Genomic DNA, 16,172 nt, shown 5'->3' with positions numbered 1-16,172 from the left:
TGAGATGAGGACTTTGTCTTTCCTTTGAAAGAGAGAGAAATCAAACCTAAACACCCAAGTTTCCAAGTCTGGAAATCTGGGAGAATCATAGCAACATCAGTACAACAGGGAACTCCACAGAGGAGCAAGACAGCCTTGACATGAGCCTTCCCCGTGCTGTTTGGAGTGCAGGTGAGACATTCTCCATAGAGAGGTGCAGCAGGCAGGTGACATCACCAAGGGGGAGGCCTAGGGATGATCGTTAAGTGGATGCAGAGACAAAAAAGGAGGACACGGTGGAGGAAAACACCCCGGGGGACCGCGTTTTCTGGGGAGTGGAGTCAATCCGTCAAGGAGACAAGAGAAGAGGAGGAGAAGAAAACCAGAGTCCAGGATCTCCAGACTTGAAGAAGCGTGGGCTGGCTGCCACTATCCACTGTGACAATGTGGGGAACGTAGGGACTAGGGAAAAGCTGCCATCATCCACCTTATTGGTGACCTTTATTTTATTAAAGTGTAGTGCAATACTATATGGGTTTCAAGCGTATAACACAGTGATTCGGCACTTACATACATTACGAAGTGATCACCGCCGGGTCTCGTGACCACCTGCCACCACGCAGAGTTACTACAATGTACTGACCATATCCCCTAGGCTGTGCTTTTGGTTCCCATGACTTCCTTGTTTTGTACCTGGAAACCTGTCCCTTCTAATTCTCCTCAGTTGTTTTGCTCATCTCCCCCCACCCCTGCAAACACCACTTTGTTCTCTGTATTTATGAGTCTGTTTCTGCACTGTTTCGTTTGTTCGTTTGATTTGGTGTTTTAGATTCCACATAGAAGTGAAATTTCCTTTAGTATAATACTGACTTATTTCCTTTAGTATCATACTGTTTAGGTCCTTCCATGTTGTCACCAATGGCAAACTCATTTTTTACAGCTGAGTAATATTCCAGTGTGTGTGTGTTTGTGTCTATGTGTGTGTGTGTGTGTGTTTGCGCACGTGCAGACCACACCTTCCTTATCTATCCATCTACCAGTGGACATTTAGGTTGTTTCCATATCTTAACTATTGTAAATAATGCTGTGATGTATTAATGACCTCTAAAAAGCAACCTTTCTAGAGAGCTGGAGGTAGGTGCAGTTTTGTAGAACAAAGGAACACAACTGACTTTGTGTAATGATGTCTTGACCATTTGTAGACCAGTTGTCTGATTTAATGAGGGATTGCTTAAAGCTTCAATTTCTGGCTTTTGAAGTTTTGGGGATTGTTCGAGGATTTTATTTCTCCTTGAGCTATATCTTCAGTAGAGTAAGCGTAAGTCAAAAATAAATATCTACAATTTCACACACAATAGTTTAGAATTAGCTGCACTATGAAGCTCTAAGTAAACCTTTTATATTTAGAACCATTTTTATTATCTCATAAATATTCTTGAGTTTTATTGGTGGTTGATAACAATACATAAATTTTTTAGAGTACTTAAATTTTTCTCTTCCTAAATCAAAACAGTAGTAGCTTTTAAAACTGCCAACCTTAACAATCAGGGTTATTTTATTTACTAGAACTTCTTTCTAACCAAGAACTTGAACTCTCTTCACCTGAGGGCCAGCAAATTAATACACATTCCTAATTTATTTAAACCATCATCTTTGGGAATATTTTAATTAAAGTGCGTTCATTTAAAATTCCTTCACGTGTGACATTGAAGGCAGTGATGTACCTGGCCTTGTCCTGTTCCCTGCCCTCTCCTTCAGCCCCTCCTAGGAAAATCAGGAGGTTGTGATTTAGGGGTGCAGACAGAGGTGCTCCCTAGAGCAAAGCAGGGGGTGCCTGAATAGGAGGAGATGTTGAATGAGGTCCACTGTCAGTCCAGCCCAGAGCTGAGCCCAGAGCTGAGCTGAGGCCTGGGTTCTCATTCACCCCCAAGGAGCCACACCTCTGGGGCGAAGCTCAGCCCTTGCTCCTGGGGGACTTGCCTGCTTCCTGAAACCAGGCCCCCCCAGGAATCCCTGCCGTGGTCGAGTAGCTCTGTCCCTCTCCCTGTCCATCATCTGAGTGCCATCATCCACCTTCTTGTCTCAGTGAGAAAGGGCAAGGGCAGATAAAGTCTTCAGCCCATCCTTTTTAGGGTAGTACATGGTAGCCAATGTTCCTTCTTTAAAAGCGAATTGTGGGGCGAATTGTGGGGCGAATTGTGGGGTTGAACGTCTGACTTCGGCTCGGGTCATGATCCCATGGTTTGTGGGTTTGAGTCCCAAGTCGGGTCCTCTGATGTCAGCGCAGAGCCTGCTTCGGATCCTCAGCGTCCCTCTCTCTCTGCCCCTCCCCCATGCTCTCTTTCTCAAAAACAAACATATTTTTTAAGTGACTTTTATCTTTTCAAATGGCCAGAAGCCTTTGAGACCCTCTTTGGAGAGGGATTAATTCAAGTCATACTCTTTGCAGTCAGAAGGGGCAGAGTAGAGCGAATGAGTGATTGCTTGGTGCGTTATGTTTTTGTAAATAGATCTGCAGGCAGTCCTAAAGGAGAGTCTTGAGGAGTGGTAGTTTGGTTAAACAAGTGTGTCACTTCAGAAGGTGATGCCTGGAAAGGCAACATGAACGTGGATCTGTCAGTTCTCGTGTGATGCTAACATTTCAGTTGCAGTTATCTGTTGTCACGACAACACTCCTGGAACCCCCTTCCTCTTGCTTCCTTGTGCCAGATCCGACCCATCCAACCTTCAGTGCCGTTTTCACATGGCCTCCTTCCCAAGAACCGAGTCGCCTGTCTCCTCTGCTCATCTCCATGCCCGAAGGTGGAAGTTATCCTTTTCCCTCCACAGACCGCCCCTGGCACCTCTTAAAATTTGTACTTCTTTTATGATGCTTAGCACTTTCTACCATATAAAGCAGTTACTTACTCACTTCAGTAAATACTTACGAAGCACCTACCAGGTGTCAGGCGCTGGGCCACATTACCAGTGACTTTGGGATGAATAATGAGTGACTCTTTAGTGCTCAGGCTCATGACCAAACCTGAATGCACAGACAGATAATTACAGTGTAGCGTGAAGGATTCTAATAAGCGTGTTCCTCACGGGTCCTCGTAACAGAGACACAGGAAATTTGCTCTTGGGAGAGACAACGTACAAAAAGGAAGAGATGTTGGAGTCGAGCCTTGAAGGATCTATGAGGGTTTTCCAGATTATACGTTGGGGAAGAGCCTTCTAAACAAAGGCATAGCCTGAGCAAAGACATGAAGGCAAAAGCTGAGTGCCTGTTGTCTGGGAACACAGAAGTGTCTTGTCTCTCTTCCGAGGCCGGGAGCTCCTGAAAGCAGGGTGCTTTCCCCATTCTGCTGGGAACCAGCAGCTGCGGCTGCTACGGGGCCTTAAACACAGTGCCCGGTCACATTTGCTAAGTGAAACGCATTCATGTGTAATCACATTTCTTCGCAATGAAATTTCTACCATGTTATTCCATTAACTAACTATGGATTGTGTTCTCGTCCAAGAGCCGCATATGTAATATTTCTTTACTTCTTCCATCAGATGGCGGTAACAGAAATGGACAGTGCATTTTATTACAGGCGGCGGAATATTGGTCACAGATGCCTCCCCTGCACCTGTCCCTTGCCACCTGCTTGCCACAAATTCCCAGCTGATAGAAACTCACTAAATGCTCGCTTCATTAGATGGAGCCAAAAGAGTTTCTTTTTTTTGTTGTTGTTTTTAATTTTTATTATTTATTTTTGAGAGAGACAGAGACAGAGTGGGAGCAGAGGAGGGGCAGAGAGACAGGGAGACACAGAATCTGAAGCAGGCTCCAGGCTCCGAGCTGTCAGCACAGAGCCCGATCCGGGGCTCAAACCCAGGTGCCCCTTAAATGCACTGTTTTAAAAAAAAGAAAGAAAAAACAGTAAATTAACTGGTTTCCCCAAACTCACATAGACTATGTATGTTTTTCCCCAGCTGTGTTCCACCTCAAAGCTTCTCTGAAGGGACTTTTGTTTGTTGCTCTGTCTTTTCTTCATCTACTGTCATAGCTCACACACCCCTCCAGGTTCTCAAAGGAATGATGTACAGAGACTCCATGAGAGGGAAACCATCAGAAGTCATGGACGAGACCGTGAGATGTATTTTCATGACCCTTCCTCTAATTCTTTTTTTTTTTCAAGTTTATTTATTTATTTTGACAGAGAGAGAGAGAGCGCATGTGCAGGAGAGGGGCAGAGAGAGAGGGAGACAGAGGATCCCAAGCAGGCTCCACCCCGTCAACATAGAGCCCAGACATGGGGCTCAATCCCAGGAGCCGTGAGATCATGATCTGAGCCGAAATCAAGAGTCAGCTGCCTAACAGACTGAGCCCGGGCACCCTGCTCTCATACTTCTTGAGATAAGGGTGTTTGGAATCTTGCCTCTGAAGAAAAGTGATCCACATGGACCCACATTCCCTTCATAATTGTGAGACCATGGTTTTACTTCAACAAGTGCCATTGGTGCTTTGTGGAAACCTAAAACTCAAGCAGTGTTCTGTTGCCATAGATGAAATAGGAAATACTCCCTAAATTGACTTTTTAACAATTATTAATAAGCAGGTGCTTAAAATACTATATAGTACTTCATTGTAGTATTTTTAACAATTCTGTTTTCTTGGAAGGGCCCCCAGAAACTTTGTTTTCTTTGGCAGAAGAAGTCTCAAAATTACAGGAAGCGATAAAAATAAGAAAATAGAGACTAAAGCCATAATTCTCTTTGGCTTATCCTTATGTTGTACGGGATGGTCATCTGTTAGTTTATGTGCAATCTTTTTTTCTCGATGATACTTGTCTGCCAATGAAAGTGTGATGTAAATATGAAAGTAAAATTCACAAGTACTTATAGAAATTGATAAATTTGGAAATGTATCAATTTCACGAAGTTCTTGATCAAAGTGCATCTTGCAAAAAATAGAAATTTTGATTCTAAAATATAAACAAACCCTAAATCATAAATTTGTGAAGTATTTTTTTCTGCAGTGAGAACGGTCTGACTTCTGCGCATAGAAAGTCTTTAGTTCTGAAAGTGCTGCGTCTTTCATTTAATCCCTCCCTCCTGTTTTGGTACGTGAGTGGCTTTCTCACACTCGTATTTTGTGTGCCGTATTTGGGAAAATTAACAAACAGCACTTGACCCCAAAGTTCAGCTGTAAAACATCGTCCATTCCCGCAGCTGTCGCATGTTAATGAAAGTATATTTGCGACTAAAATGGCTTTGTAATTTTAAAACTGCTTCTGAAGTGTGTAATTGGGCACACGTAAGTTTTCACTGCTGCCTGCAGAACATAAAGCATAAGCCAGAGTGGGTGCCTAGGTGGCTTAGTTGGTTAAGCGTCTGACTCTTGATCTCACAGTTTGTGGGCTCGAGCCCCGTGTCAGGCTCCCTGCTGGCATCATGGAACCTGCTTGGGATTCTCTTTCTCTCTCTCAAAATAAATAAACATTTTTTTAAACAAAAATATAAAAAATAAGTAAGCCATTAAGCCAGGGGATTGATGGGTCAGCTTGGCCCTGAGGTGGACAGCTCGAGAAAGAATCTGACCAAGAATCAGAGGACAGCCATCTGTGCGTGTACGTGTGAGGGGAGCCAGGGTGGAGGTCACAAGGAGGACGGCTGGGGGCTGGGGGCGCTGGCGAAACCCATAAACAATGCCACTGCACGTCAGATGGTTCCTTTTGTAGCTTGATCTGTAATCTTCACAAATAGCAAGATAGGTGGCTCAAAATATTACTATCTCTAAGCTAGTTTCAGAGAGGAAAATTGTAACAAAAGCTCTGTGGTATGGGACACAATCCACTGCTTCCAAGAGGCTGCCCCGTGATATTTTTATTTTCTTAGTCTCTGCTTTTCTAAAAACTGGTAAAAACACAGGCCAAGATACAGGTTGGCTGACCTGTTGTTAAAGGTGGAGATTAATTTTTAAAAAAAGGAGGGGGGCGCCTGGGTGGCGCAGTCGGTTAAGCGTCCGACTTCAGCCGGGTCACGATCTTGCGGTCCGTGAGTTCGAGCCCCGCGTCAGGCTCTGGGCTGACGGCTCAGAGCCTGGAGCCTGCTTCTGATTCTGTGTCTCCCTCTCTCTCTTCCCCTCCCCCGTTCATGCTCTGTCTCTCTCTGTCTCAAAAATAAATGTTAAAAAAAATTTTTTTAATAAATAAAATAAGATAAAGGTGGAGATTAATGTGATCTGTATGTATGTTACTCCCTCTTACTCCCTCATACCTCTCTTTATAGACCCCTGTCCTCTACAAAACATTCAATGGTATGGCCCAGGTTAGGCACAGCAGCCCTTCTCCGGCCCCGCTAACCCCACTCTCTTGAGGAGAGCCGGTCATGCCCTCCTCTGTGCCCTCATGTCCCTGTTCATGTTCCACACGGCACATATCAAACTGCATCTGCAATTATTTATTTGTGCCCTTAACACCCCTCCTAGATGACGAGCTTCTTAACAAACAGGACGTCTGCTGCTTCTTCACGGCAGGCCTGGTTCCTTGCAAGGAGGCGCTCCGTAAATGTTTGTTGAATGGACTGACAGACGAACCTCCTTATCCTGATTCATTATCAGTCTATCTGTTAAAGAGTTAAGTTCTATTTAGACCAATCCCCTGCTACCTTTACTGTTGGGCTTGAAAAATCTTGGAATTTAAAATGTGAAAGTTGAAAATTTCCAAACAAGTCAGTTATTGAGCAGAAAAATCATAGATGGAAAACTGGTAGCTGAGAGAGAGAGGATAGATAGACTTTTTTTTTTTACTTAAGTAGCTGTGTTGATGGAAAACGTTTAGCCGAGAGAGAGAGAGAGAGAGAGAGAAATAGATTTTTTTTTTTTTTTTTTTTTACTTAAGTGGCTATGTTTCACTTTTGGCTTAATTTTTCACAAAGATAAAAACCTCTGTCTAATTCTACTGCATTAGACCCACTTTCTACAAACTCAACAAAGTGGATCATGGGAGTCTTTTTGGTAAATTAGATAGATCCAAAGCTACACTGTACCCAAACTGGTGTTTATCACTGGGGAAAGAAGTGAGTTGTTAATTACATTCATAATTGCCAGCAGCAAAACAGTGAAGAGGCTTCATTTGAGAGCCCGAAGTAGCTGCTTCTTCAGAATGAAATATAATTCTAAAGTAATAAAATGATTAGTTATTAATTCAAGTAACATTTAATGGAAAGTTTTGACGCATGTTAGTACACAATTGTATTACTTGTATATTACTTGTACTATTACATATGTATATAGCATATATAACTGCAACATGACAAGCTTTGCACATGCTGCATACAATGGTTTCATTATTTTACAGTTCATATATTTAAAATCAGAGGAAGCAGCTGTTCCCAGGACAGTTGAAATTAACTTAGAGGAAGAGATTTGCAGACGTTTTTGAGTCTTTGCCCTCCCCACCTCCAAAGAAAAGTATACAATCAAACATCTGCTCTCAGAATTAATCCGAATAGCTTTCAAAAGCAGCATTTCTAGGTTTTATGCTGTGCTCTTGCTGCAACATGGGTGAATTTTGCACCTTCAATATGGCCATTTAAAATCATAAACATGAAAGTCAGTTAAACATCTGACTCGATCTCAGCTCAGGTCTTGATCTGAGGATGGTGAGTTCAAGCCCTGCGTTGGGCTATACACTGGGTGTGGAGCCTACTTAAAAGAAAAATAAAAAATAAATAAAATAAAGTCCTAAATGTGCTGCTTTTCTTTAAATTATAAGCCATTGTTATAATGACTTTGATAAAATGTATATTTCAGTTGTTACCAGTCTGGGGCTCTAAGATACTTGAGACATCAATGTATCAAAGTATTTTGTACCAAATACAGATACCAAAGTATTTTTTTAAGTTTATTTATTTATTTTGAGAGAGAGAGAGAGAGAGAGAGAGAGAAAGAGCAAGCAGGGAAGGGGAGAAAGAGGGCGAGACAGAATCCCAAGCAGGCTCCTAGCTGCCAATGAAGAGCCGGCCATGGGATTTGAACCCAGGAAATGTGAGATCATGACCTGAGCTGAGATCAAAAGTCAGATGCTTAAGTGACTAAGCCACCCAGGAGCCCCTCAAAGTAGTATTTTTAAAAAGCATCTGTGTGTCGGGGGGTGGGGGGTGGGGTCATTGCTGCCCAGTGAGGCTCAGCCTTTCTTCCTGCTGGCTCAGCATCATTCCCCACTTTCACCTTCTGGTCTGTGTGACCTTGTGCAAGTCATGTGATATCATAATCCTGTAGGTCTTCAGCTTTAAGCTGTACGATTCTTCACTTGTTAGGGTAAAGCACACCGTAACGGAATTTTTTATTAAGAAAAAGTTTCTTTTAGAAGGAATAGAAATATTCAGATAGTTTGCAAGTAAACAACATCTTTTATTAAATGTCTTTATTTTATTTTATTATTTTTTTTAACGTTTATTTATTTTCAAGACAGAGAGAGACAGAGCATGAACAGGGGAGGGGCAGAGAGAGAGGGAGACACAGAATCTGAAACAGGCTCCAGGCTCTGAGTTGTCAGCACAGAGCCTGACACGGGGCTCGAACTCACGGACCGTGAGATCATGACCTGAGCCGAAGTCGGACGCTTAACCGACCAAGCCACCCAGGCGCCCCTTTATTTTATTTTTTTTAATGTTTATTTTTGAGAGAGAGAGAGAGAGAGAGAGAGAGAGAGAGAGAGAGAGAGAGGATGAGTGGGGGAGGGGCAGAGTAAGGGAGACACAGAATCAGAAGCAGGCTCCAGGCTCTGAGCTGTCAACACAGAGCCCGACTTGGGGCTCGAACTCGTGAACCGCGAGATCACCACCTGAGCCAAAGTTGGACACTTAACCGACTGAGCCACCCAGGCGCCCCTGAATGTCTTTATTTTAATTCACATGTGTACGTGGGACCCCATAGCCTGTGTTCTAAGAAGTGAATGCCGTCTGCAGGCTAATTAAAAGCTCTCGCCTGTGACTCTCCCCGGACTCCTCATGTTCCTGGAGCAGGCAGGAGGCTCTTCCCAGCTCTTGTTCCCGGCACCTCCAGGCAGGCTTGCCCGTCTGGGAGCCGTCCTCCTGTCTCCCTGCAGGGACCCAGCTCACAGCGGGCACTGTGTCCTCCCCGTGCTGCTTCTCTGCGCTCTGCTTCCCACAGGGCCTACATCGCAGTGACAGCAGGTTGTGGTGGATCACTCCACAGGCCACGGAGGCCGTAGCCCTGATCTGATCCACTACGTCTCATTCAGTCTAGACCACCTGGTGCATTATCTGTAATAGGAAGTCACACCAAGAGGTGATGCCCTTAAATCTCCAGTCCCCGGTGGGGGGAGGGTCAGGTTCCCATCCCAGAAAAACTTGAACCCTAAGGCAAGGAGCCATGATTTGGGTGCAAACACCCTATTACTGGAACCAGTAGGTACTCAAGAAAAGTGAATAAGGCAAGAGGCCAGTTTCTAGAAGCACAGGCTCAGAGTCACAACAAACCAGCGTCAAGGATATTTGGATGCTGAGGGGCCACTGTCAATACCCAAGACTTCCTAAATCTCCATAGGATATAGGGGTCCTGGTCCCAGAGTTGGCCTGTAGGAGCTCAGTCAGCCACGGAGGCATTAGAGAAACAGAGCAAGGAATAGTGGAGATAAAAATTAAGCCAGCTCTTACACCACCTCCCCATACTTGAGTCATGTATATTCTAGCGAGAGGCCCAAGAACAACACTACATATGTGTTGACGTAGCCTATACCTCTGGCCCTTTAATTTCACTAGTGACTACTTTTAAAAAAATATTCTAAATATAACATAAAAGATTTCCCTGAAGAAGGCTTTAGAATCAAGCAGATTGCTTGAATTATGTCTCTGCCATTTACTAGCCATTTAATATTGGGTCAGCCTTTCTGATTTCCTGCTTTGTTTTCTGTTAAGGAGGGATTTCAAGACAGTCCTAATGATATTATCGTGAGGACTAAGATTAATCTCCGCACGTAGCATGGAGTGATTCTTCCCAAACTTGGCTGAGCACTGGAATCACCCAGGAAGCTTCAAAAAATACAGATGTGGCTCCGTTGGTTAAGTGAGTGACTCTTGATTTCAGCTAAGGTCATGATCTCACAGTTCGCGGGTTCTAGCTCCACCACAGGCTCTGTGCCGATAGCATGGAACCTGCTTGGGATTCTCTCTCTCTCTCTACCTCCCTTTCTGTCCCACTCCCACTCACGCGTGCGCGCTCTCTCTCTCTCTCTCTCTCTCTCTCTCTCTCTGAAAGATAAATAAATGTTAAAAAATAAAAATTAAAAAAACAGATGCTTCCCACCTCCCCAGAGAGTATTTCTGGGACACGGGCTAGGTTTTTTAATTTCTAACAGATTTCAGAATGATTCGAATGCTCACACAAGTTTGGGAATAGAGGCATAGAGGCCGTCCTATACTGAGCATTAAATGTCTTGTTACATGAACAGAAGTAATCGACACCTGGAAATACTAGACTTTCCAGAACTCTTGGCTCCCTTCCCTTCCCTGACCATCTCCCTTCTGTCTCTACTGGGACACCTGAAGATTAGTGCTGGGCTGCGATTTCAGTGGATGTGACTGCCACTCGTGGCCAGGCACATGTGAGAATACAGAACACTCTGTACTGGTACTCGGTACCAGGTGCCCTGAGATCCTGCGGGAGGAAAAGAGGAGGAAGAAAGAGGGAAAGACCGGGTTCTGCTACAAAGTAGCCCCCGAGGCCTGTCAAGGGAATGCCTACCAAGTTTGCTTTTGAGTCTGCAGGAAAGCCCCTGAATGCTAATTGTAAAGTCCCCTTGGAAACTGGAGCCTAGTTTTGTGCTCTCACTGGGGCTGAACCAGAAGGCGCTCAGGATAAGTTGAGTTTCAGCTGGTCCTGAGTTCTCTTATATTTTGGCTTTTACATTCAACAGTTGTTGCAGTAAATCCTTTGTTTGGCGTTCCTGGGTCAGCCATCTGAAGGTATCAAAGTTCCAAAAAGTTGTATCTGTAGCTTATTGGTTTCAGTGTCCTTTTAATGGCTCTTAGAGAGACGCTCTGAATTCTGAGAGCAGGGGCGCCATCAAAATCAGTCTGAGATAGAGAAGCCAGTATCCTCTATCCATTCCACAAAATAGGACTGCAAAGCTGCAGCGTTTCAGAAGTGAGGAAGGGGTCTGGCCCTCCACTCACTCTATGAGCTATTACGTGCTTATGAGTAAAAGTAATGTTGGTGGGGGTAGTGGGGCTTTCAGGGTCTGGAACTAAGGACTGAAATATTGCTTGATGTGCAAAGCTTCTCTTACATGCTATTGATGATTCAGAGCAAATTCTCAAATTTCACCCTAGCAACATAATGGGAAACATTTAAGATACGAAGAAAGAAAAATTGGCCAGCCTCATGAATTGTGCAGTCCTGGTTTACTTGACTCAAGCATTCTGATGGAGTCAGGCTGGTCTTCCTTAGAAACAAAAAGCCATCACAAATTACAGCTTCAGGAGACAAGACCTCCAGCCCACTCAGTTTTTCAGACATGCATTCTGAATAAGAGAAGAATCTTTTATCTTTAGAGTAATTCTGCACTTAATAGAGATTATATAAGTACTTTGAAAATAGCATGTTGGGTTTTTTTGTTTGTTTGTTTGTTTCAACTGAAAACTACTACCAATTAAAACTTCCCAATATTGACACTTGGGAATACTGACTTGCTTATGAAAATGAGAATATGCTGTCTTCGTTAATATTTAGCACTTAGATGTTTTACATTTTATTTTTGGCATTGGAAATACATGAGCCTAAACCACATGTCCATTACTCTCAACTTTTTTAATTTTCTATTTTTTCATTGAATTCACTTATAATGCCTTATCCTAGATACAGAGTTCTACTTCAGGTTTATTTTTTTAACATTTATTTATTTTTGATTGGGTGGGGAGGGGGTGGAGGGCAGAGAGAGAAGGAGACACAGATTCCGAAATAGGCTCCAGGCTCTGAGCTGTCAGCACAGAACCCGACACGGGGCTCAAACCCACAAACCGTGAGAACATGACCTGAGCCAAAGTCGGACGTTTAACCGACTGAGCCACCCAGGCACCCCTCCGCTTTAGGTTTAAAAGTAAAATATTGCATCACCCAAGTTTGTTGTATATGTGTGTTTACATGGGGGAGAGGGGGTGATTTTCTCAAAACATTCAAACATACTCTTCTATTGTCTAGCACCTTTTACTGTCATATGAATTTGTTAGAACTTCAAACCGAAAACAAACCTTGAATTTCACATAGCAGCGAAAATAAGTAAGCCTAGATCTTGCTCAGAAAGGATTCAATTTTTAATTGGTTCATTAACAATCAACATTAGATGCATGAAACCATCAGATGGGTCCTGGACCCTGATTTGACAGGCATCCAGGTCATACACGGCCCCTACTTGGGGGTCAGTGTGAGGCATGCATACTTGGAAAATGAGTTGCAGAGAAAGAGTTTCAGTATCTCTCTCTTGAGCTGCTCAAAAAGGTTCAGAAACACCTACTATCCACTGAGTATTTTTGCCACTCTCTCTCTTATTGGTGGGTGTGATTCCCAGCAGCCCAAAAGAGCGAATCCTCTTATCGATTGAACTACATTCTGCTTATGATTCTCAGCTGGCCAAGGCCTGGTTCCATTCAAGTCCTGAGCTTTGGATGTGACCCTGTGAATATGTCTCTGTTTGCCTCTGAGTTGGCAGCATGAACCCAGAGCATGCAGTTTCTGCCAACAGGGCCCTCCAGCTCAGTCATGCTCTGTTCCCCAAGGTGCATCCCCCGCCCCCGCCCTCGGGGGTCCCAGTGCTCCAGACAGACCCGTGGTGCCCGTTGTGAGTCTTGAACGCCACTTCTTCATTGGTAGCAGGTTCTGAGTGACAGTGGCGAAATCCCAACTCTCAGCGAGAGCGTGAGTCTGAAGACAATGCTTTCCGTCTTCTCTCTCCCTCAGGGGCCAGTAGCATCAACCGCATCAGCATCGTCTGTCCTGTCCCCTGGGCCTGGCCTTCCTCCACCCCCTCCCCCACCCCCTCCTCCAGGGCCACCTCCACTTTTTGAGAATGAAGACAGAAGAGAGGAGCCCTCCCCTTCACGCTCAGCTCTATTTGCCCAACTTAACCAAGGGGAAGGAATTACGAAAGGTGAGAAAACTGGACCTTGACTCTGTCTCCCTCTGCCTCCAAGGCACATAGCTTCCCCCCAGAGCCTACAGTGATGGATGCATCATTCCATCTCCATCCCCAAAACACGGGGAGCTGTGTGGGGAAACAGAAGCCTGCAGCGTTCTTCATCTCGAGGGAGACGGGCTTAGTGGGCTGTTACATGGACCATCAGGAAGAACTCAGAGACTCTGGGTTCCAAGTTAGCACCACTCACAGCAGCCTCGATGCTTCGGCACCATCTACAACCGGGGCATTAAGACCGAGTGAAATGAAACAACAAACAGTAGTACCTCTGTCCTCAAGCAGTGGACAGGCTTGCCAAATAATTCTGTCATTGAAGCACATTTGTCATCACTGTGAACGGTTGTTTTTAATCATACCTTTAAGATATATCAGGATGTACATGCATTCTGAACAGTAAGGTTTATGCAAATGTATTTTTGTTTTAGACCAGTAATAGGAGTTATGGTGTAATTGTCCCTGTGCACTGGGCTAGGAGCTAAGAGCCCCAAACTCTAAATTTTCCTCTGGCTCCAGCTGGCTGGGCTGTCCCCTCATCTGCAAAGTAAGAGAATGGACTCATAACCCTGAAGTCTATTCCATACTCTATGGCGTATACTTACTGGAATGCCCTGTCCTTCTAGGCTACACCTGGGGAAAGCATTAGCCATGAGAAAAGAAGTAAATCATGTGATCTTTTTTTGGCCAGGTGCTTTGCTTTTTTATAGAATTTTTATCTATCTTACCTCCTTAAAGAAGTTCCCTCAAATTTAAAAAATGTTTACAGTGCTTCTAATTAACTCTAAATCTATAAGGTCTCTGACTGTGCATATTATTAACCTTGAGAATAGCATTACCAAAATTTCTTGTTCTGTTTATATTCATCCAAGAAGTTAGAGACAGTTCCCTTTGCATAAAATACAAAGAAACGTGGCAATGTGTTCCCTTTCCAGGGCTCCGGCACGTCACAGATGACCAGAAGACATACAAGAATCCCAGCCTACGGACTCAAGGAGGACAAACTCCATCTCCTACCAAAAGCCTCTCTCCAGGCTCCAGGGCCCCCCCGTCTCATCCTCCTCAGAAACATGCTCCCGTGTTCGAGTTGGAAGGAAAGAAATGGAGAGTCGTGAGTGAAGCCCTTTAACCTTAACCTTCATTCCTGGCATGCTCCAGTGACAGGACCAAGTGCTCACCCAGGTCTTCAAGGTTTCTGAGTGAAAAGACAAAGGCACAAGCCTCTGGCTAGAGCAAAAACCGGGGTGTTTCTGAATGCTTCCATCAACTTCTTTTTTTTTTTTTTTTTTACTTTTTGGTTTTTCATTATTTCTCATGCATCCTTTTCTTCACGTTTTTAAAATCATTTTCTTCATTGTGGTAAAATACACATAAAATTTACCATCTTAGCATTTCAGTGACACCTAACGTTTAAGCGTACGTACTGACTCACGGACGCCAAGTGAATTCGCGTTGTGCAGCCATCAGCACGCGTCCACAGAACTCTTTCCATCTTGTCAAACTGGAACCCTGTACCCCTTAAACAACAACTCCCCACTCCCCCGCTCAGCCCCCAGCAACAGCCTTTCTACTTTCTGTCTCTACGGATTTGACAACTCTTTCCACAAGCTTTTAATCTGTTCCCCATTCTGGTTGGATGTAGGGGGTTCAGGGCCATGGACAGAGGCACTGATGTCATCTGCCGCTTCAGCCACCACTTGCCTGGTTGTGTGAACAGGACAGAGACACAGAGAATGTGCACGAGACCTGGTGCTCCCTGCCAATCCATGGAGCTTCCCCAAAGGTTTCCGAAAGACCAGATTCCCGAGAAAGGTTGTCTTGGGCTGCAGATACACAGGGACTTAACACCACGGTCGTCACCAACCTAGTTGCCCAACTCCTTGACGCGGCACATTTTACTGCAGCATTAAGGCCAGACTCAGCAAAAAGACTGAACAAAAAGCTCCAGCCCACCACCCAGCAGCCTCTGGGGCGCCTGATATTGGTTTGCAAATGGACACTGACCCCCCCCCCCCCACCTGCTTCCAAGCAGCGGTTCCATTCATTCCCATCATTACAAAAACAGAGTAAGACCTATGGTTTGGCCTATTAAAAAGTGGTTCTGAAAGGAAGGGCATATCGAAAAGCTAGAATTAATGTTGAACCCCACAGTAATTTCAACGTGCGGAGGATTCCATTTATCTGCATACGTCCTTGTATTCAGTATTTGCATGTGTTTTCATTTTAGGAGTATCAAGAGGACAGGCATGACCTTGTGATTTCTGAGACCGAACTGAAACAAGTGGCTTACATTTTCAGCTGCAACAAGTCCACTCTACAGATGAAAGGAAAAATAAATTCCATTACAATCGGTAGGGCAGCACCCGGGGTCACTTAGGATGGTCAGTTGCTTTGCATAAACATGATGCGTGTGCCTAACAGAGCTGTGTTTCTGTTTGCTTCCTCTAGACAACTGTAAGAAGTTTGGCCTTGTGTTTGACAACGTGGTAGGCATTGTGGAAGTGATCAATTCCAAGGATATTCAAATGCAGGTAGGTGGCCTGTCAAGCGTGCGCTCTGAACCCACTGCCACTTTGCTCTGATGATCCAGCTGCCCCCCCAAGGGGCCGGCCATGTCCACCTAGAGAATTCTTCCCTTTCCTCCAGACACAGCTCTGTCATCACCTCCTCTCTGAAGCCCTGTCTTTCTTCTTAGACAGTGTGACTTCCCCCCTTTCAGTCTCTTAGACTCTAACACATCCTATCTTGCACATGCCTATTTCAAGAGCAGATAACTAATCTTTGCAGCCACAGACACTGGCTCAGCACCTGCACATACTCAGTGTCCTAATGTTTGGCGAGGTAATGATTGGGATGAGTCAACTAATGAATGAACACAGACTCTAAGAGATTCTCCTAGATGATAGCACCATCCCGAAGAGAATTTTCTTTTCTCAGGGACAGTTGGTTCTGAGTAAGGAGGAAATAGAGTTTTTGTGAAGAGTCGGTGAGATTATCAGACTAACAACCTAGGAAGTA

At 44.4% G+C, this 16,172-nt stretch overlaps 1 protein-coding gene across 2 annotated transcripts in view; it reads left to right on the top strand.

Annotated features, from left to right (window-relative positions):
* CAP2 (cyclase associated actin cytoskeleton regulatory protein 2) overlaps positions 1 to 16,172 on the top strand; it is a 130,811-nt gene that overhangs the window by 102,910 nt on the left and 11,729 nt on the right. For both annotated transcript variants that reach the window (XM_040460571.1, XM_040460570.1), the window contains 4 exons: positions 12,926 to 13,115; positions 14,090 to 14,265; positions 15,382 to 15,505; positions 15,603 to 15,685. In XM_040460571.1, the coding sequence (XP_040316505.1) occupies positions 12,926 to 13,115; positions 14,090 to 14,265; positions 15,382 to 15,505; positions 15,603 to 15,685 (573 nt within the window). The remainder of the gene's footprint in view (positions 1 to 12,925; positions 13,116 to 14,089; positions 14,266 to 15,381; positions 15,506 to 15,602; positions 15,686 to 16,172) is intronic.

This window comes from Herpailurus yagouaroundi, unplaced genomic scaffold (genome assembly GCF_014898765.1).
Source record: "Herpailurus yagouaroundi ecotype Mexico unplaced genomic scaffold, PumYag 250, whole genome shotgun sequence".
Classification (NCBI taxonomy): Eukaryota; Metazoa; Chordata; class Mammalia; order Carnivora; family Felidae; genus Herpailurus; species Herpailurus yagouaroundi.
Note: the sequence above shows the minus strand (reverse complement) of the source record. Positions and strands in the feature narration are given on the sequence as shown.